Below are 21,217 nucleotides of genomic sequence, written 5' to 3'. Positions count from 1 at the left end.
ATCTATTAAATAATGATCAGGACTAAGCGGAGAGTTTTCTGGAGAGTAGGAAAGGTGTGAGGAGGCAGACATTTGCCTTTTTTTACCTTCTTAGTGCCTGAAGCATCCCCATATACTAGGGATGGTGAAACAGTGAGCCTCTAGATGGGCCTTTCTCAACCTTGGGTCCCCAGATGTTGTTGGACTCCAACTCCCATCATTCCTAGTTAGCAGAACCAGTGGTCAGGGATGATGGGAGTTGTAGCCCCACGTCTGGGGACCCAATGGGTGAGAAAGACTGCTCTAGATGATGCTGGAATATTAGCCTTGACCACTGTACATTCTCCTGTAGCCAACCATACAATTTGTTTATAATGTTCCATTGATTTGTTATGCTTTATGCCTTTGTATCCCAGTTGTCTTACCAAAGGCCAACTCAAAATTTCAACTCAGTTTAAAAAGCAAGGTGTTCCTAACATAGCTACAGTTCTGAACACCTGAAATTACAAAGCAACTTGCAGAACCCAATGGAGGAAACATGGATTTGACTTCTGCACAATTCCCAATGTTCTGCTATAAATAATGAAATCAAATTTCCATTTATCCATGGAATTTTCACTTCATGCCAGGTTTTCATATGCATTGCTATTCTCTGGCTAAATTTCCTTCCTCTGTATATATTGTCTCATTTTCAGATAATTACTTTTGCTACTTGCAGAAGAAGGACACATGGACCTTTTAGGAACAAGCCTCTCAAGCAAAGCCTCATGAACTAAAAGGTGTGTTCTACCTTTCAGTATTAAGGGGGAATGTCACTTAATGGATGAGGAGCCTGAGGTTAGAAATTTTACCCTATCTCAAAGTTAAGGGATGCAATATAATACTGGTTTGTAGGGCATGCTCAAACCACAGTTTGTTAATTCAAATGCTATGGCAAATTAAGGTTGACCTCAAACCAGAAGGGAAGTAGTGAATCACTATGTTCACATAATGCCAACCCATGGTTTGCCATTAGGCCTGAACCATTCTAGAGAAAGATACTCTAAGCAAATATTTTTGGGGATGAAATTTCAACAACACGTTTGAATTCTATTAGCCTATCTTACAGCAACTAGGAGGAGAATATTTGTTAGTTCTGTTCCATGTTGAGTTTTGCTCAAGAGCTAGAGGCACAATGTGTCAGAGATTGCATTACAGTATAAGAAACTGGGCATAACTAAAATACCAGCTGTAGCATAAAAAATTCTAGTAGATCATAATAAGCTTGTGCAAAGTCCTACAAAAAAACTTGTACACATGGAGAAACTCCTCTGGATCTGGGGATTATTTTCTTACACAATGCTTTCCTGCTAAGTCAGAAACAGCCCTTCCATGCATGGAAGACGCTTTCCATCGACTGATGGCATACCTATGGTTCCAACCCAAAGCCTATATTTCAGGTTTTCACAAATTTTCAGGTGTTTTTTTTAAAAATGCAAAGCTTCTCGAAAGAACTTAAACATGCATTTCAAGAACTTGTGTTTTGAAATTTTGAAAATTGAGCTTTTTATAGATGCTAGAAGTTGAATTTTTTAATGAAAAATCAAAGTGAGGATAGACTACTAAAAAGAATGGCTAGGAAAAAGCAAAATGAAAAGAAACACAATAAAAGATCTAATTTTACTTCTATGGATCAAAAACCTCCAATTGTATTGTTTTAATGTAAATGAATGTAAAGTTATCTTCTCTTTTTTTATTTTATTTTGTAGGAGCAGGAGAGCTTTGACCAAGGCAGCATCTAAAAAAAGAATTCTTAAAATTCAAAGTGATTATCAAAGTCTCAAATACATCCTGAGAGTTCTAGAAAAATAATAACTTGTTTTCAGTGCTTGACTACAGATATGTGCTCAATCATTTGTAGAATGCATTTAGAGAAATAAGATTCTACTGTATACAAACTATCCTTTAAAAATCATCTTATGCTGAGGGTTAGTATTAGAGGTTGAAGCTATTTCACCGCCTCCTGAATTAAAGCCATCTTGGTATAGTCTATAACCATGTTAAGTGTTTTGAAGGGCAACATCCCCTCAACATTGTCATGCTTTGTATCACTGAGTAGGATTTATGTGTGGGAAAATGTGGGTTCCCCACTAGCATATTCATTGCTTCTTTGATTGTTATGAGGACTGCGGTATGGAAGTGTCATGGACACCTATTCAGTACAGTTTGTAATGTGACTTGTGATGCCAACACAGGGTTTTTTGTTTTTTTTAAAAAAATCCAGGCCATTTTGTAAGTATTACTTATCCTTCTAAAACAAAAGGTTTGGAGACTGTGCACTGAATCAACTGCACGACTCCTGAACAGGAGTGTACAACTTGTCAAGGTTTTAAAATGGAGAAACAGTAGCAGGGCAAGCCTCCAATGCAAGGTGGGCCTCTCCTTACCTTTTACACGAGTGTGAAATGTTGTGCTATTGACACAAACAAGTAATCTACATGGATGTTGAATAATGGCTTATATGCGCTTCTGGCAACTACTAAAATAAATACAATCTACTTCAAAATTAAATAATTGCCATTTTAGAATGGAAGATGATAATTTTGTGTATCTGTATATCGGCAATCTGTAATATGCTACGAAAATCCACATAGGAACAACTGATACATTGAGCATGCAGTATTTTAAAGTATGACATCACTTACATAGTATTTCTCCCAGTTTGTTTGCTAAGTAGGAAAAACATCCTTCCTTAAAATGACTTTAATCAAAACAAATCTATCAAAGCATATTTTATACAGGTACAAAACCCCAAACAAGCAATTAGAAACATTTTGCATGGGAGACAAGAGAATAGAAGGCTCTTTGGTTTAAGAAGTTACATGTACTTCCTGGAAAAAAGTGGTTTAAATAGTTTTACACTTAGGCATTGCAGAATTAAAGATTATGAAACTAGAAAAAAATTTAAAGAGGTAACCAAACAATAATTTAAACAGAATTATATTTAAATATTTTCTGAAAGCTGTTTGGCTCACAATGTGCCACTAATTTATCTCCTTGCTAGTTTGCCTGATATCAGGATATTCCTAAACTTTTAAATCTTTTTTAAAAGGTACAGTTCAAAATCCATTAACCACTTCCCACTTTGGGGAAGTACTGCAAACTGTGTTATATTCCTAACTATAGTTTTCTTTTAGTATTTTTGAACATACATCATTTTCTTCGGCTAGAAAACCCCCACAAAAGTTTATTCTATCCATGCCTCATTACAATTATGAATTGCAAAAAGAATCCAAGTTACTGTAAGCCACTGTGAATTTCTACTTCTTACAACTATCAGTGATTATATGGAAGTTTGGGCTCAGGATATAAAGTACAGTGGTACCTCGAGTTACAAATGCCTCAGGTTACAAACGCTTCAGGTTACAAACTCCGCTAACCTGGAAGAGTTACCTCAAGTTGAGAACTTTGCCCCAGGATGAGAACGGAAATTGTGTGCCGGCGGCGCAGCGGCAGCAAGAGGCCCCATTAGCGAAAGCAGGCCTCTAGTTAAGAACAGTTTCAGGTTAAGAACGGACCTCTGGAACAAATTAAATTCGTAACTAGAGGTACCACTGATTTAAAATCATGAAATAATTATCTGTGATTCTGAAAAGGGCTGGCTATTCTCATAACTGCAATCTTCTCCATTCTTCTCTTTCTTCTTCTCACTCTTACAAGGCATTTGATCTGCCATACTACTGCCAGGTAGATAACTCTAACCCAAAAAAACAGCATTTTCAACAGGAACAAACTTTGTAAATCTACCCTATGTATGTTAGAACATTTACTTGTCTCATGAAATAAGTTATCCCATGAAATAAAATTGGTACAGCATTGCTTACTCCTGACAAAGCCAAACATCTATTTAATTTCTATCATAAGTGAGAAGTTTCATGATTGTACTTCTCACTAGGTACTAGAGACAGAAATTTGTCCTAATGTTTTAAATAAAAATAATTATTTCCCCATTTTTTCCAATATCAGTGATCTTCAACCATCTGGTGCTTTTGCTTTCCTCTGGCTAAATTGGTAGATTAAATGGATATCATAAATGAAATATATCATACATCCCAATGATGTATTCATTTTCAACAGTCTTTTCCTATTTATCTATATAACTTTTATCTCTTCATTGAGTATCTTGCCCTTTGGTCACATGGTTATCCTTTTTATAATAAACAAACAGGAATTTCCCCCATTAATTGATAATCATAATCCTGCTAAGCACTTCCAATTTACTGATCTTTTTGCTAATTTATTTATCCTCTGTGATGTTTAATATTTTCACTAGATGCAATATATTGGGCTGTTGGCTTGATCAGTTTGTTTCTACTAGAACATCTACATACGAAATGTTTCCCTTTTTCTATTTAAAAGCTTGTATTTAATTCTCACATTTTAAAAAACCCTGCTGCTACAGCGCGTGTTTCCTTTTAGTATCATCCTTCTGTCTCTGTCAGTGATTTGCTATAAACATTTTAACTCCTTGAGAAACAACAGACCATGCATTCTGAATTTATTTTGCCTTTACAGTTCTCCTGAACATACCATCTTATTCACTGCACTAAAAAACTTACTTAAGCCTGCTTTTTACCACCCAACATCCCAATTATGCCTAAAATAAAGCAGGAAATAGTACAAGTCCTTTTTCATATTATAGGCTGTTAGGGAGCAATTAATGAGCTGATGTAATGAATATGAGAGAAGGACGACACAGTAGGTAGGTAGCGCTACTCCTCTGTTCCGTTATCTTTGTTGTAAAATTGGTGTGCGTGATCTAACAGCACAGGCAGAAACAATTTCCCAGAAAGCAATAACATTCAGCCATCAGCAGGCAGTTAGGTTATAGGATTGAGAAGAAAGAGAGTAATTCATTAAATTCATTACCTCACATGAAGAAGACTGGGTGCGATAACTTGGCACAATCTTGAAGGTGATACTACCTCGCATTTCCCTCTGGAGAAAGTGAAATACATTTTTTAAAAACGAAAAACACAACAGAACACTCAAAACCATCTAATATTTCAAGAAAATAAAACACCTTAGGGCTTCAGAAGTTCTTTCAGAAATTCATGTTCAGAAATAAAATAGAAAATATGGCAATCATGTGGCTGTATTTCAAATCAGATGCACCTGTACTGTTCACTAGTACTCATTAGAGGTCTTCAGAAATCAGCAAGAAATCACAAACATTTTGAACCTGCAAGCTGCTTCTCTCTTGGTGATTTCAACCTTTTCTCCTTGTCATTTCCTGGCTTACTTTAGCAACAAAGACATGCAACTATTTTTCAATTCACATGTTAAATTCAAAGAAAATAATTTTGATATAGCATAAAATTTGTTATACTGAAGATGGAAAAATAGAGAGTGGCATTGAATACTGAAACACTAACATTAAAAACTCTAACCTAAATTGACCATTATTATAAAGTGAAACCTGCAGCTTGCTGCAGGTTTTATAATTATTATTTATTTACATAGCATGCAAAGGTTTGTCATAATCCATTATTTTTTTAAAAACAACAATGAGGCTAAATTCAAAGAATAGGATTATTTTATGAACAACAAATGCGGGCATACAGGCAGAAGATAACAACAAGGATAATCAAATCTTACAGATGAAAGCTGCTTAATAGAATGCTTTGAAAATAACTTCCTTCCTGTGCTTAGTACTACTATTTAGATTGAGTTAAGTATTTTATATAAAAATGCATCTCCAGCCCTGAATAGAATGTGTAGATTAAACTTACACAACAAAAGACTGAACAACTTCTACAACAGCGATCACTGAAGACACAATATTTTTCATTACTGTTTTCATGAAAGAAAAATTGGTATCACTGAAAATTTTCAACTTCTGCTCCTTACCCTAACACACACACAAGGTATTTGTACAAACTTAAAAGGACAGGATCAGAATGGTCAGTCTAACTGTTGGGAGCATTACTTTTCAATGGAAGAGAAAAAGAAGATTTTTTTTTAAAGACAAATGTTCTAATTTTGCCATTATGAGTATCCCTAAATCATGCTGTGTTTGTGTGTGTGTAGTACAAGTCATACCAACTGAAATACTTAGGGCTCATTCACACTTACCTTTCCTTTGCTATTTCAAGGCACAGCCGCAATTAAAAGCTCTGTGTCTGAGCACCACCACCCCTTTTTGCTTTGGAGCTTTCCCTGTGAAAATCCATTCTTTACAGCTCAACTGGAGCAAACAGAAATCCATGGGAAACCTCAACCAATGTTTGCTTCGATTCAGCTTTAAAGAACAGGTTTTTGTGCAGGAAGCTTGGGGCACACACACCCTCCCATGTTCAGACATGGAGCTTTAAAATGTGGACCTGCGTCTGGAAAGGGCAGGGCAAAAGGTAAATGTGGATAAGCCCTCAGGGACAGTAAATATCTTGTCCCACTTTAGTTGGTAAGCAAATCAGAAGAAAAGAGGGGAAAAGACAACAAATGCTTTGAGGTCTGAGGTTAAGCTTGCAAAGAATTATCTCTTGAAAAAACAGTGATAGGTGATGGGGAAGCAAAGCTCACAGCACTGGACTCCATTAGTTTAAGAAGCAAATTTGAGTTTTTATTCCTCCATTGAAGTTAGATAAATCAGATGGATAATTTGCATACTTACAAGCATTTTTTGCAGCTGTTCCACTGTTTGATTTGCTACACTGATTCCATTTATTTCCCGAATTTCATCACCCACATGAAGCGTACCTATAGACGCAGGAAAGCAATATGGCATTGTGTAACAAGCATCAAATCCCAAAGAAAAAAGGATTGGCAGTAAAAGGAGTCATACCTGAAATAATATTAAACTACATCAACATACTAAATATTAACATCAAAAATACTCTACTTTCATTTTTCTTATTCAACACACACTACATATATCTTTTTCTTTATTAAATGTACAGATTGCTTTTTGCTCAAAGACCTTAAAGTGGTTTCTAACAATCATAAAATGATACGATCATTAAAACTTAATACAGTTTAAAATCAGATCCATACTAAGCAGTAAATGCAAGGATGGCAGAAGAGAGAGAACATAACACACAGCAGAAACAAAATAAAATGCTGTAGGAAGCCCACCATGCACAAGTCATTGGAGATGGGTCCTTGGGTGCAGTCCAGTTAGCTCATGTCTTAATGAGGCCTTACTCATGACTCTGGTTCACAAAATATAGTACGAAATCAACCTTTGCATTATATGTTGTTTCTTGAAGCATTTCTATGCTTCAGATATAGCAGGCACGTCCAACAGATAGATCGTGATCTACCAGTAGATCACTGGATGTCTGTGGCAGATTATTGGCTCCCCTCAAAAAAGCTCAATAACTTTGACCTGAACCCCCCTAAAGGGGGTAGATCACTGCCAGTCTTTAACTCTGTGTGTAGATCACAGTACTTTGGGAGTTGGCCACCCTTGAGGTAAAGCAACAGGACTTGCTGAAGCAGAGAGGTATGGGACCATAGCCACTGAACAATTCCTAGCACCAGGTACTCCTGCATCACTTGGACTCAATGCCTCTAAGCTCTGCATGTTTGCAGGGTACCACATGAAAGTTGTGCTAATTTGCTCTCGTGCCAACATTACCTTGTCTGTGAATCATTCCTCCATGCATAATTCTTGCTACAATGCAGTGGTTCAGTTCATTCATTTTTAAAGTGATTCCCTAGTAAAAAGAAACAATCAATTCAGAAAATAGGGAACAAGTATCTTCAGAAACTAAATTTGTTCATATGAGTATTCTTCACAGATGTATAGTAGAAATAATGTCTGACCCAGCATGTTTGAAGTTGCAGAGTCTGTTTATGGCAACCCTTAGATAACTGGATAAAGTTCTGTTTTTAATTATAATTGTTTTTAGAATATTTTTAACTGAAATTGTATTTAGAAGTTTTTTGTACTGTAACTGCTTTTGTTTTAGAATGCTTAAAAACAAGACATAACGAAAGTTTAGATGTGTTTGCAGCCCTGGGCTGCTTCAAGAGGAGGGGAAGAATGAATGAATGAATAGGGTCACTGAAATGGTTTTATTGAAATGTACTGTTTTTGGTTTTATATTATGCCTTCTTTCTTCTGAACTTTTTACAACTTACTTAGTGACTTTTTATTGTTGTTGTTGTTGTTTAGTCGTGTCTGACTCTTCGTGACCCCATGGACCAGAGCATGCCAGGCACTCATGTCTTCCACTGCCTCCCGCAGTTTGGTCAAACTTATGCTGGTAGCTTTGAGAACACTGTCCAACCATCTTAAGAACTGATAGGTTTGATCTTCTTGCAGTCCATGGGACTCTCAAGAGTCTCCTCCGGCACCGTAATTCAAAAGCATCAATTCTTCAGCGATCAGCCTTCTCTATGGTCCAGCTCTCACTTCCATACATCACTACTGGAGTGACTTTTTATAGTAAGCAACTAATACATAATACAGTCATACCTCGGGTTGAATGTGCTTCGGGTTGAGCGCGTTTGAGTTGCGCTCTGCGGCAACCCAGAAGTAACAGAGCGCATTACTTCCGGGTTTCGCCGCTCGTGCATGCGCAGACGCTAAAAAGGACGTCATGCGCAGAAGCGGCAAAACGCGGCACGTGCAGTCGCTTGTTACGTTCGCTTCATGATGCGGACGGGGCTCCGGAATGGATCCCGTTCGCATCCCGAGGTACCACTGTATAATAATAAACCTACCACTTTCTACTTTGTTTGTGCAAATTGCATAAACATTGTAGTATTTTCCTTTCAGATACTGCACTCACTGAAATTACAAGGAAGTCACAGATCGAATGTGCTGGGAAACCAGGGACCTGCCAGCTCAAACATTATTTCTTTCATACAGGCAGAATCCTCTGGGTCACTTGGGCTGTTATGTGTTGGTTTTTAAATATCTGAACCAGCTGAAAAAATGGCCAATTCTATTAACGGACTCGTGGAAGCCAAAGGTACCATCTACAATATTAGCAAATAGTTGTTCTTTAGAAGGTCTATCATGCAAACTTTCAAAGAAAATATTCTGTTATATCTGTTTGTCAGCTAACATTCTAAATCAAGGCTTATCACAGGAAAACGGTACTGCAGGTACACCAAGAAAGGTCGTAATTTTTCTCTTGAGCGAATATCCTCTATCAGATATTTGAAGTTCACTTGGAGGATACTTTCTTAAGCTAGAAATCAGATATATAAACTGAGGTAACCTTTCTGAGAGTATCTATGACTTTATTCTTCTGCAAAATCCCAAGTTGTTGTTGGAATAGCCATTATCATTTTTTTCATTGCAATTTAAGGATTTTACTTTCTTTTCAGCCTAACAATGTTGCTTAGGTTGCCAGCAATTCAGTTCCATTTCCCCTCGCCTATATTAGCCAGAATTCCAAGATAGAGGAGTATGATCAGTGTTCATCGGTTCCTTCTGCAGTTTTTCCTGCCCACATGGGCTTCCCCGCCTAGTTTTTCTTTTTTTGTATTTCTGCAGAAGTTCTTAACAGTTCTACCAACTTGGATTCTTCCTCTTGCGTGTGGATATTGTTTCAGTGATACATGGACTGGTGCTCAGCCATCTGTGTTAGCTATGAGGATGCGCAGGTGGGTCCTCACAACAGAATGGTGTGAGTCTATTTCGAGGGAACCTTCAAAATTTTCCCTTTTTAGGCAGTGAACAAGCAGGCTTCAGCTAGCAAGAGCGTGAATGGTCAAGTACCTTTATATCTATGTGTTTCTGCCTTCTTTTCCAGCCATTCCATCCGATCCCCACTCCCATCCAGTTTTCAGTCCTGTCCCCCACAAAGAGCTAGCTTTCCATGGGCACTGAGTCCTCATTGGTCTACTTTTGGGGATTCTTCCCATGAAACTCCTTTGTATGGCTGTTGCCATTTTGGCTACATAAGTAACAACACTTGGAAAACTGAATTGGAATGAGAATACAGTATGCTATAGTTGGGCTAAGCAGCTGCAGCAGCAACACAGTTAACTACAAATTGAAGTCTGTTTCTAAAGTTAGGAAAATGCAATATGTAACGCTACAACTTATTAAGAATCCCCAATAAAACATTTTTAATGATTAGCTATCAAATGCCATTCTAAAGATAGAAATTAAAAATGGTTTATAACTAAGTTTTATATGATCCAGTCATTAGTCACAATCTACCATCTGGTAATGAATGGATGCAAATCAGATATCTTTATATGGGAGCAGCTGTCTATTTACCATTGGTTCATCTGTGTTTTTCTGGAACTGAACCAATCGCACTCTTGTTACATTCTCCATGTCCATGTCTCCATTGGCGCTCTCTGGAGAATCTCCATTTAAATATGGAGAGGTGGGAGGTGGTGTAACTCGTAATGCTTCATCACTGTAAACTTCATGTGCCACAACATCATGAGTTTGAAGCAAGGCCTGTAAGAAAACAATAGTTAGGATGTTCCACAATTTCTTGTGTTTACTCTACATGTATGAGGATTGAACATATTCTACATACATAATGATGGTGTCTCAGAATCATACTGTACCTTTTTTTGTCAGATTTCAAAACCCAAGCTACAGTGGTACCTTGGTTTACGAACTTAATCCGTTCTGGAAGTCCGTTCTTAAACCAAAGCGTTCTTAAGCCAAGCCGTGCTTTCCCATAGCAGCGGGGGACTCAATTTACACTCAACAGTAAGTGGAACATGTTCTGCTTCCAAGGCAAAGTTCACAAACCAAGACACCTACTTCCGGGTTTGCAGCATTCTTAATCCAAGTTGTTCATAAACTAAGCTGTTCTTAAACCAAGGTACCACTGTATTTACATTATTGTGTGACATGTGCGTACTTCACTGACACACATGCACACCTCTTAACTTTCCTTTAATAAAAAATATTGTGGTTTATTGAAAACAAAAGTATTGTACACTACGGAAATGGTGAGATAATGTTTGCTCCTAATAGCACCCTTAATTCAGTGAAAACAAAAACTAAACAGTGGGTAGATTGATTGATTGATTGATGTTTTTGAGGGAACTGCAATTACTTTAATTAAAAGAGGAGTTCCAAGCGATAGCAGCAATACTTATCCACATGCAGAGAAAGTATGGCTGATGGCCTCCTTTCCTAGGTCCTTTTTTTGGGCGGGGGGGGGAGTGGGTAGATTTTGTCACATTGTCCACTGCAGACCTAGCTAGCTTATTCCAGAACATAATAAATTAGCTCCACATTTCCTGTCTTAACTTGGCTATGCCACAGTCCAGCTATGGCTGATCACAGTGTCAAGGCTTTGAGTTACAGGGTTCCTCTTAGCCTACAGATGGCTAAGTTAGATATCAGACAGGCAGGACAGAAATAAGTTAAATAAATACATTTAAATAATAATACGTTGCTAATTAGTTATCACAAATTTTATACTATGATAGTTGATTCATCTCAACAGATTTGCTTTTAAAATTATTTTACCTTAGTTAACTAACATCTCAATCCTATACATGTTTCTGCTCATAAGTACCACTGAATTCAGTGGTATTCCCAGTGCAGAATTGCAGCCTTAGATAAAATAATTGTTTCTGGACTTTTCTGTTGTCACTATGACTAGAAGATGGCAAACGCCATAGGCAAGCATGATCACTGTCAACTAAAATGTTAGTAGAGTTAATCCAAATGGTTGATTAAGCATACTTCTGTGCGCTTAGCTAGATTTTTGTTTTAATGCTCACAGGTGTCAGATGGAATTTCCCCCATTGATGCACAGGTTTCAACGACAAATGTTAAGAATGGCCACTGCAACATTTTACTGTTATAAAACAATATAAAATTGTTTTACATTTTTAAAACAAACAAACATTTGCTTACCATGAAATGAGGTTGTGTTAAAATACGTTTCAGTTCTTTTGCATCACTGTTTTCAGGGTAACATGAAATTTCTTCCAATACCTGGGAACCAAATCAGCAGACATGCTAATTAAATGAATTGAACTTTTAAACAAATTAATTTCCGTCCCCCGATCAGCCATAACCCCATCATATGAATGTTAACTCTATAGAAGGTCTAAACGAAGTGAATTACTTAATTAAAATATCTTACTTTTCTTTTGACAGTTGAAATAATGAGTGTTAAATGAAACCTTTCAATTAAAATTAAACAAATTTAAATTATTTAATTCCAAAGCAAAATGCTAATTATGAATAGCATTGTATTTATTTGTTACATTTATCTCCCACTCATTCCCTCCAAGGAACCTGGATGAGTCTACAAGAGATTCATAAATAGTCTCAGATCTGCATAACTTACTAGCCATGTGTACCCCACACTTTAGCAGAAAAAGCTCCTTAAGTAGGCCCACAGTGTCCTGGGACAGATGCTAATATGCTAGTGTCAGCACACACAGATTTGTGCAGTAGTGGTAGGAAGAGCAACGTGTTTGCTTTACCCATGAAGGGACTTTCCTAATTGGGAGAGGGCTTCACTCTGTAAGTGGATTTTGATGATTGTTGGGTGTGGATGTATCACTCAGTATGTTGTATCCATCATCGGTGTGTGTGTGTAAGAGAGAGAGAGAGAGAGAGAGAGAGAGAGACAGAGAGAACAATAGAAAAGTGGGAGCAGGTGTGTGAGAGAGACAGAAAAGGGGAGTAGGTAGATAGGTTGGTGGAAGAGGTGGGGGTATGTGAGTGAGAGAAAGAAAGAAAGAAAGAAAGAAAGAAAGAAAGAAAGAAAGAAGAGGGAAAGTATTTAGATAGTTGTGCATTGTTTCTGTAAGAGTGAGAGAAAATGGGGTCAGGTAGATCAGTGCAGTCTAGGTGTATGTGTGAAAAAGGGGAGAGCTAGATAGATTGGTGTGCATGTGTGAGAAAGGGGAAAAATCGGAGTAGGTAGATCTGTGTGATCTATGTCTTTATGGGAGTAAAAGAAAGAGGGAGAGATATGTTGGTTGGTTGGTTAGTTTGTGTGGGGAGTGTGAATGTGTGTGTGAGAGAGAAGAGAAAATAAAGGAAGAGGAGGAGAGGTACACAGGTATGTGCTCCTTGTTGTTACTAGATAGCAACATCATTCTGTAGGGGGGAAACCAATTGTGTTATTGCCACAGTTGGGATCAGCAGGATATCACTGACTTCTTCAAGTTCCATTAGGATAATTATATTACGTATCTTTGAAGACTCTAACACCACTGTAGTTACTCAGGCAAGCTGAACATTGTGCATGGAGCATGCCACAGCACCATGGGTAACATTTTGACAGTTATTTCATTTGGATTTAGGACATAGAAGTCTGTATTCAACCAGTTCAAACATGTTTAAAATGCTTACCTCTTTGGCTCTCTGTACAGCATCACTTGGCGGATTCCTGATTTGCGGTGAAGATTTTGTGTTAATTTTGTCATAAAGCTAAAAGGAAGAACACAAACATCATAACTACATAGTCTACCTTTTGCTAAAACATCTCAAAAAATTCTTTCCAAAACAAACATAACCACACAACACACAAAAATGGTTATATCTTATGGCTATGCTAAAGAACAGGAATGGCCTCGGATATACAAAAACAGATACTGTTCTATCACTAAGCAGAAATTTAACTTGTAAATCGAATGTCATCTTTATTCAGAATCACCCATGTAAGTTGTCACTAACAGATGACTAAACTGCTTGTTTACATGAGATAAATTTAATTTGTGCCCACCAAGGTAGGCAGTAGTGAACTATTAGTGAATTGAGGATTTTGTTGCTGTCATCCCCTCCCCCCTGCCCCCAGCAGCAGTTGTGCTGTGGGAAATTGGGCAGAATATCACTTTCATAAGAAAAGTAAAATGGAAATTCCTTATGTGGGGGTTACAAGTTTCATGAATCAAAACTAATCAATTTGTGCTATATTTTCATGGCCACCTGTAAGGTACCTATATAAATTAAAAGATAAAAGCACTGGTGCTCCACAGAGTACTTGCATGAAAGTCCTACTGAAGGCAATGCAATTTTCAGTTTGCTTTTCAGAAGAAACAGTGTTGTACAGATTTACACGGGAGTACCAGTAATTCTAAAACAGGAACCATAATTGTGATTCATCATTTGACAACTTCCAGACTGGATTATTGTTATAGACATTTTATGGAGTTTTCTATGAAATGTGTTTGAAAACTATAATTGATCATGAATCCAGTGGCCATGTTTTTAGCTGCATTCAGTGACAGGTGCCACTGAGCCCAATCCCTGGTAAAGCCTTTCTCTCTGGAAGAGCCTACTTCCTAGACAGAGAAGGGAATCCTCGGTGTCAGAGACACTGGATGGAAGCAAGTAGGAAAGAACACCAGCATTCAATGAGTGATACTGGCTTCCAATTAAGGTGTATGCACAATTCAAAGTGCTGGCTGTTATGACCATTTATAGAACCAGCTAAAATATACCAGGCACTGATCATGATTTTGACATGAAATGTTTTAAGGCAATTTGAGGCTAGGGTACCTTAAGCACTTCCTCCTCCAAGCTGTTTCAAGATCTATAGCAATTTTAATATTCTCCACAACCAAGAAACATTGATTTGCTCAAAACATTTCAATAACCAAATATTTCTGCCTAGGAAAATACTTACATCTAGTAACGTATGAAGATGCTGATCCTGGAAAACACTATGTAGAAAATCTAAATCTTTTTCACTGCAATCTGTAAGCGCATGGATTTCCTCAAGGCTGTCCAGCACTTGTGAGACTGCTCCTATAGCCAAGGACACAGAGAAGAAACTACTTAGAGAAAAGACTGAGGGCTCAAGTGGAACAAGAATATTTCACTGTGAATGAAACAAGACAGAAAGCTGTAACTTTTGCTGAGGAACTGTTATTTGAACATAATGAAGATATTTTCCATGTATTTATATTCTATAAATTAAAAATACATTAACACAAAACAATTTTCATATAGCATATAAAAATGGCTCCCCCAATCCAACCATGAGTTTGTCAGCACAAAGCATCTAAAGTTGGTTCCACCTCAATCCAATTATGCTTAAGTCTGTAACATGATCTGACAAGAGTGTATTGGTTTTAAATCAAAAATGCAAGAGCACCCAACATTTTTCACTGGTTGAGTTCACACATCATGTGTAATCCACGGTGTAGAATGGTATGTCTGAGTTGGAAGGCATCCAAGGACTTGGGCAGTGTTGTGTTTCAGTTTCCCCTAATCTCATCTTGCCATTGTCTGTGACTGTGGTTTGTAACAGTCTATGGGTAGTTTAACAATCAGCTTCAGAAAGCAGAGTTTGAAATTGGCTTGTTCTGAAACTGAAGAGAATTTGTTATAAATTATGAACTTTGGTTAATATTCAAAGATAAGTGCAGTGCTAGCTGGGCTGATGCTAGCTGTAGGGCCACAAGTCTGGAATGTACTAACTAGGTGAGCAAAGGCAAAAACTAAAGTAAACATTGGCCCTTCTGGCGCAGCGACCCACCCCCATCCCCCAATCTAAAATGTTAAATCCCACCACCACCAAATGGTTTGTGAAAAGCAGTTTGTGAAAGGAATGGTGGACAAGCACATAAGAGGAAAAAGGTCAATGCTGAAGAGCAGAAACTGAGGTATGGTACTCAAGACTTAAAGTAGGTCTTTAAATCCTAGCTACTACCTTTTGCTGACCGAAGCTGTCTTGTTTCCATATTACATGAAATACTGTGTTTATTAAACACCATTTCATTCACAAGTATCATACCATAAGTACTCCAACATGCTACAATGATTTGTCTTTAGTAAATATTTGATGTGGGTGGGAGGATGGGAAATTCAATGCATTTCCATATGCATAAAGATAGGAAGATCTACCTCATACCCCCAGCTTACTGATTTTGTCCAATCTTTAATAATGGTAAGGAAATGCCACTTCTTAAAAATGAATAAAATTTAAAGGAAACTGATATACATGTTATAGTTAATTACCCCTTTTTAATACCTGATATACTTTTTTTAGTCAGATACTAGACCACAGTTGTCAGTGCCATATACTTGAACAGTGAAATGCATACGTATGTTCAAATTAGAGTAACCAAATAGAACTTTCCAGAAGAGTAGCAATTTTAATTCATCCCATTCTAGGACCATGAGTTAGAAACTGTGATACCCAGGAGACCAAATTCTTCAGCAGATATCAGATTCCATTGTTGCATGGCAAACCTGCAGACGTGCAGAATGCATATAGCTGGTGACAAAAAAAAATTCCCATTGTGGTAATCGTATTGCCTATACAGATCTGACACTTCAGGGCACTTCACTTAGAGGAGATCCTGAGATTTAGAACAGGGTATTATCTTCTTAAGTTTTGTGAAACTTGTACTAATATTTAAAATAAAGAGGATTCTACACAGAAAGGAAAGGCATGTTCATTCACAAGTCAATCAAAAGCAAATGAGGGGAAACTTGTCCATCTCTAGCTGCTGCCTGTCTGAACAGACAAAATACAGAGTTATGGTCTGACTCACCATAAGGCAGCTTCAATATGTTTACCTATTCTAACCACAGTTTGAAGATCAGGCTGTGTGGTGGGTTCATGTTGTCCCAACTCCAGCTTTGCATGCAGCTTCTCCATTCTGCTCCATGGGCTGTGATAACCAGCAATTGGTGAGGCATCTGAATCAGGCAAAACTATGGTTAGCACTAACCAGGAACTGTCTCCAAACTATGATTTGAGGCCATAATTTGGAAGCAGCACTAGTTGATGCTATACATAGTTTGCACACTTTTGGAAAACTACAATTATTGCAAACAATGAAAGGGGGAGGGTTGAATGCGAGAGTGGAGAAGAGAGAACATGTGTATTATAAGTTACTCAATATATTGATTTTCAGTAACTTAAAATTACAGGAAGAGAGAGGGTGGGGCACACAGACCTCCCATTTCCCTTAAGGCAGGCACGGGCAAATTTGGCCCTCCAGATGTTTTGGAACTACAACTCCCATCATCCTTAGCTAACAGGACCAGTGGTCAGGGATGATGGGAGTTGTAGTCTCAAAACATCTGGAGGGCTGAGTTTGCCTATGCCTACCTTAAGGCCTTCGTGCGCTTCTTTGTGCTTTGAACTGAGGAAGAGAAACAGGGCTGCATTGATTAGTTGAGGAAACCTGCCATATGCAGGTTTTGCACCCTTGCTTGGAGAAGAATTGTGTTCTTACTCTTAATACTATATCAAGAACAGCTTTCAAAAAAAATATCCAGAAGAAACATTTTTTATTATACTTAACTACCAAATAGTGTATACAATTACAGCATGCTTTTATGTTTCTTTTAAGCACAGGCAATATAAAACTGGGATAAAGGAGAAAATAGCAGATTTAAACATGCACGCCAAACACAGTAGCAGAATGCAAAGCTTTAGAGGAAAACAAAGGGATACCTACTTTCTGCAGCTAGAAGTCCTAGCAGGAAAGGCAGCATTTGGACAAACAACAAATAGCATGAAGATTTCAAAATAAGCAATTATAAAAGCTGCAACCTGGCACACTAGCTTAGCCACACAAAAAAGATGAACACACAAACACTCTTTATTTATTATAGGTTATATTTTAATATGTTGGTTAAAATAAGCAATACAAAGTGGGGAAGCAGACCCTGTCATACATTTTCCCTATGCTAAAGACCTGACTTTCTGGCAGTTGTATAATTTTTGAAATTAAAACAAGTACAATATTTTTGCTATCAGTTATGCCATACAGGAGTAAGGAAGTACAAGTGTACATGATATATATGCAAAATCTGTGTGCATAATTATATAGAATCAAAGCTTTACACATCTTTAGTAAATTTAATCTACCAGGCAGTTTGATCATAATTTCAAAACATTAACCTGTGATTCAATTGTGAGAAAACTTTGGATTTTTTTGTAGCTGGATTAGCTAGGAAAATTATTGTAAAAATGATCTTAAAACTGCTCAGACAGGAAAACAAATACATATATGTAAACATTATGGTGAGTAGATGTATTCAACATCAGGCAGAAGAAGAAAACAAGTCTGATGCAAAGAACAGGCTGTTTACCTATAATGCCAGTTCTCTGAGTAGTCATCTGTGCAGATACACATATAGATTTTGCACAGAGTCTCATTTGGGAACATTCTCAAGCTAAGCTAGAATTTGGCAGGCACTCCATCCTCAATGCACCCACCTTCCCACTCAGTTCAAATTTTCAATGGTCACAACACATATATAAATGAGCCATGTAGAAAAATAGTAATGCCTGGAGCAGGGGACAGGCTGCCTGCCTGCACGGATGACCACTCAAAGAACAACAGGTACAAGTCTCTGTGCAGTCACACATATCAGTAGAGTAGCAAGCTTACTGGAGGTGGGACAAGGGCTAAGAAAGCAAAAAAGCTGAGTACAGACAAAGAAGGCATCCGTCCGGGATCTCACATCCAGCTAGAAGTGATGAACAAGGGCTGCAATGTTGCAGGGGGCCAAATATTTAGTAGTGCAACTCCCTGAAAGAACCCAGTGGAAGCTACAATAGCCCTGTTTCAGAGCAGCAAGCTTTGCCAGTCCATAGAGGTGAAGATGGACACTCAGTGAATGAAATGTTGAATTGAGACTAGTTCACTCAGTTTTGCATACCCACAGCAAATTGACGGTGGCAGATTCTCCCGATGATCTGGTCCTGGACAACGCCTAGCAAACATCTAAGCTATGCACTGCTTTGTCCTATTCTAATCCCAGGTTTGGGAAAAATTCTAGAAGAACTATAGGCTCATTAAGATGGAATGGACTTTGGGTAAACCTGAGATGTCAGATTTCAGCATGACTCCGTCTCTGTGCAGTGCCAAATATGGCACAAGAAATCTCAAAGAAAGGCCCACATCTCTTGGTCAGGATGAATCCTACTAAAAATACCACCTTTGAAGTGATAGGTTCAAACAGCAACTGCATGAGCTACACAAGCACTACTGTGAAGCTCCGCTATTGTGTTGAGGTAGCTGTTAAGTGTTTCTCAAACTTGGGACCCCATTTACTGTTGGACTACAATTCTCATCATCCCTAGCTAGCAAGACCAGTGGTCAGGGATGATGAGAGCAGTAGTCCAACCACAGCTGGGGACCCAAGTTGGAGAAACACTGTTCTAGCCACTGCTACTGAGAGATGGTCACTCTGGGAACAGGAAGGTGTGCACCTATTTTCCAGCATGTTGGGCTATGCCCAGCACTTGGGAAACTTCATAGCAGATCAGAGCACTACTTACTGTTTCAGGGCACTCATATCTGCTCTCAGTGTCTGTGAAGTAGTAGAAACAGTACATAGGTCCCCATGAGAAACAGCTCCACCTCTCTTGTGGAGGAGTGCTGATAACTCCCTACAGGGGCAGAAGATGCCAGAACACACAGCAGCGGGCCCAGACACTTATCCTCTCCATCAGTACATCCTATACATCCTACTCCTTTTCCTTCCCTCACATTCACATGACACACTGTCTACCTGTCATCCAGGTCTTCCCTTCCTTTCTCATTCTTTCCTTTCCCTCCATTCTCTAAAATTTTGCATACTACAGCCTTGCTCTCTAACAAACTCCTGCTGAAACACATGTCAATATACTGTGTATGCAGGGAACTGCTGCTGGCACCAGCCTAGTCAAAAGTTTATACTGCACCTGGGCTTCAGGGCTGAGGCTCACCAGGGATCCCTGGGCCACAGATTGAAAAATGCTGGCATAAAGTTTTGTGAAACTGACTCTACTTAAAAAAAATGTATAGTCTAATTCCAAGTTGGGAGACACTTTTTGGCGTAGCATGGATCTCATGGGGATAAGCAAGGAGTGAAGTCATAGGGAACCAAACTGCACAAAGAGCAGTAATAATTACATGAAAATTAATGTTACAGTGACAATCACAGCTGATCAAATTGAATTTCCTGACAACATGCAGTCCAGCAATTTCAAGATGGAGTCTAACACCAAAGTTCCTTTGTTTGAGGATGACTGTCTTAAGTATGTCAAAATATTCTCTAGTATTACAAGTTCTGATGTCAAATTTGTGTCCACTTTTTGTGTTTGACCTGTTCATCCTGCATAGAATACAGAAAGACATTGCTGGCAGATGACTCTGCAATGTTTTGGCTGACATTATTAGATCCTGTAGATACAAGGTCAAAATTGGCATCTAGATTTGTTGTAGTAATGTCAACCACAATGCCACAGTTTCATTCATCTGCTTCTTTTCATTCAGGCTAAAGCACTATTGAAGAATGTTATACATATGCACATACATATTTTAGCTCATTAAGAAATTATTGTGCTTTAAAGAATGAGTGGGAAATTGGAACCAGTCAGAGGGTCTGATTGAAGCCTGGTAGACCTAATTAGACCTTTGGACTTGGGGCTCCCCTTTGCTGCTTCAAAGATTGCATACTGCATCATTTTATGCAGTAATGTATACAAGTAAACATTAACATTTGCCTGTTAAGGAAATGGTCCCAGAAAGTTCATTCTCTCTGCCATCTAGTGGCAAATCAAAGCACTTAAACCTTCAGTGACAAACTCAATTCGTCATATCCAAAAATAAAACTCAAACTCCTGAGTGATGAGAGTTCTGTTAAGACAATCATATGGTGTTTTTTTGAAAAAGTGGTGAGATTGCCTAGACCATTTCTTTCTGTAAACCCCCCCCCCCCAATTTTCCTTTCAAGACAGTTTTATTTTTATTATACTGGCTTAAATAACTCTTTTTTTTTTTGTTCAAGCTCAGATGTTGGTTCGGTTATGGGATCTGGTCTACTTGAATTGTCTAGCCAGTTTGCTCACACTCTATAGGCTTTAAGGGAGATGTACTTTTGTAAAGGGAAGGGTATTTAGTTGTTTTCTGATTTTTTTATTGTAATTGTTCATTGTAATGTGTTTGTTATATTTTTGTAACCTGCCCTGGGATAATTTGAAGAAGAGTGGTCTATAATTATCAGGGTGGGGGGTGCGGGGGTGGGATACACTGCAGAACTGGACTCTGGCTATCTGTAAGCAAAGTGCTGGTTTGGATCTATAACCTCTTAAAAGGCTCAGGACCGCAATACCTCAAGGACCGCATCTCCCCATATGAGCCGCCCCAGACCCTGCAATCATCATCTGAGGCTCTTTTTTGTCTGCCTCCTCCACCAGAGATCCGGAGCGCAGAAACATGAGAATGGGCCTTTTTTGTGGTGGATTTCTGTTTGTGGAATGCTCTCTCCAAGGAGGCTCGCCAGGTGCCTTCATTACATCTTTTTAGGAGTCATGCAAAAACGTTTCTCTGTAACCAGGGCTTT

At 38.2% G+C, this 21,217-nt stretch overlaps 1 protein-coding gene across 13 annotated transcripts in view; it reads right to left on the bottom strand.

The window, feature by feature from the left end:
- CASK (calcium/calmodulin dependent serine protein kinase) overlaps window positions 1–21,217 on the bottom strand; it is a 121,666-nt gene that overhangs the window by 25,704 nt on the left and 74,745 nt on the right. For 6 of the 13 annotated variants that reach the window (XM_081003734.1, XM_081003726.1, XM_081003736.1 and 3 more), the window contains exons 11-18: window positions 17,338–17,355; window positions 14,547–14,668; window positions 13,271–13,348; window positions 11,816–11,896; window positions 10,202–10,390; window positions 7,598–7,676; window positions 6,632–6,717; window positions 4,888–4,956 (exon numbers count right to left, since the gene is read on the bottom strand). In XM_081003734.1, the coding sequence (XP_080859860.1) occupies window positions 4,888–4,956; window positions 6,632–6,717; window positions 7,598–7,676; window positions 10,202–10,390; window positions 11,816–11,896; window positions 13,271–13,348; window positions 14,547–14,668; window positions 17,338–17,355 (722 nt within the window). Of the gene's footprint in view, window positions 1–2,663; window positions 2,688–4,887; window positions 4,957–6,631; window positions 6,718–7,597; window positions 7,677–10,201; window positions 10,391–11,815; window positions 11,897–13,270; window positions 13,349–14,546; window positions 14,669–17,337; window positions 17,356–21,217 lie in introns of all 13 variants that reach the window. The other 7 variants (XM_081003730.1, XM_081003729.1, XM_081003724.1 and 4 more) reach the window with 3 other exon arrangements.

The sequence above is a fragment of the Podarcis pityusensis genome (genome assembly GCF_964106645.2).
Source record: "Podarcis pityusensis genome assembly, chromosome: 4".
Taxonomy (NCBI): Eukaryota; Metazoa; Chordata; class Lepidosauria; order Squamata; family Lacertidae; genus Podarcis; species Podarcis pityusensis.
The sequence above is the reverse complement of the archived record's forward strand: the minus strand, read 5'-3'. Positions and strand labels throughout refer to the sequence as shown.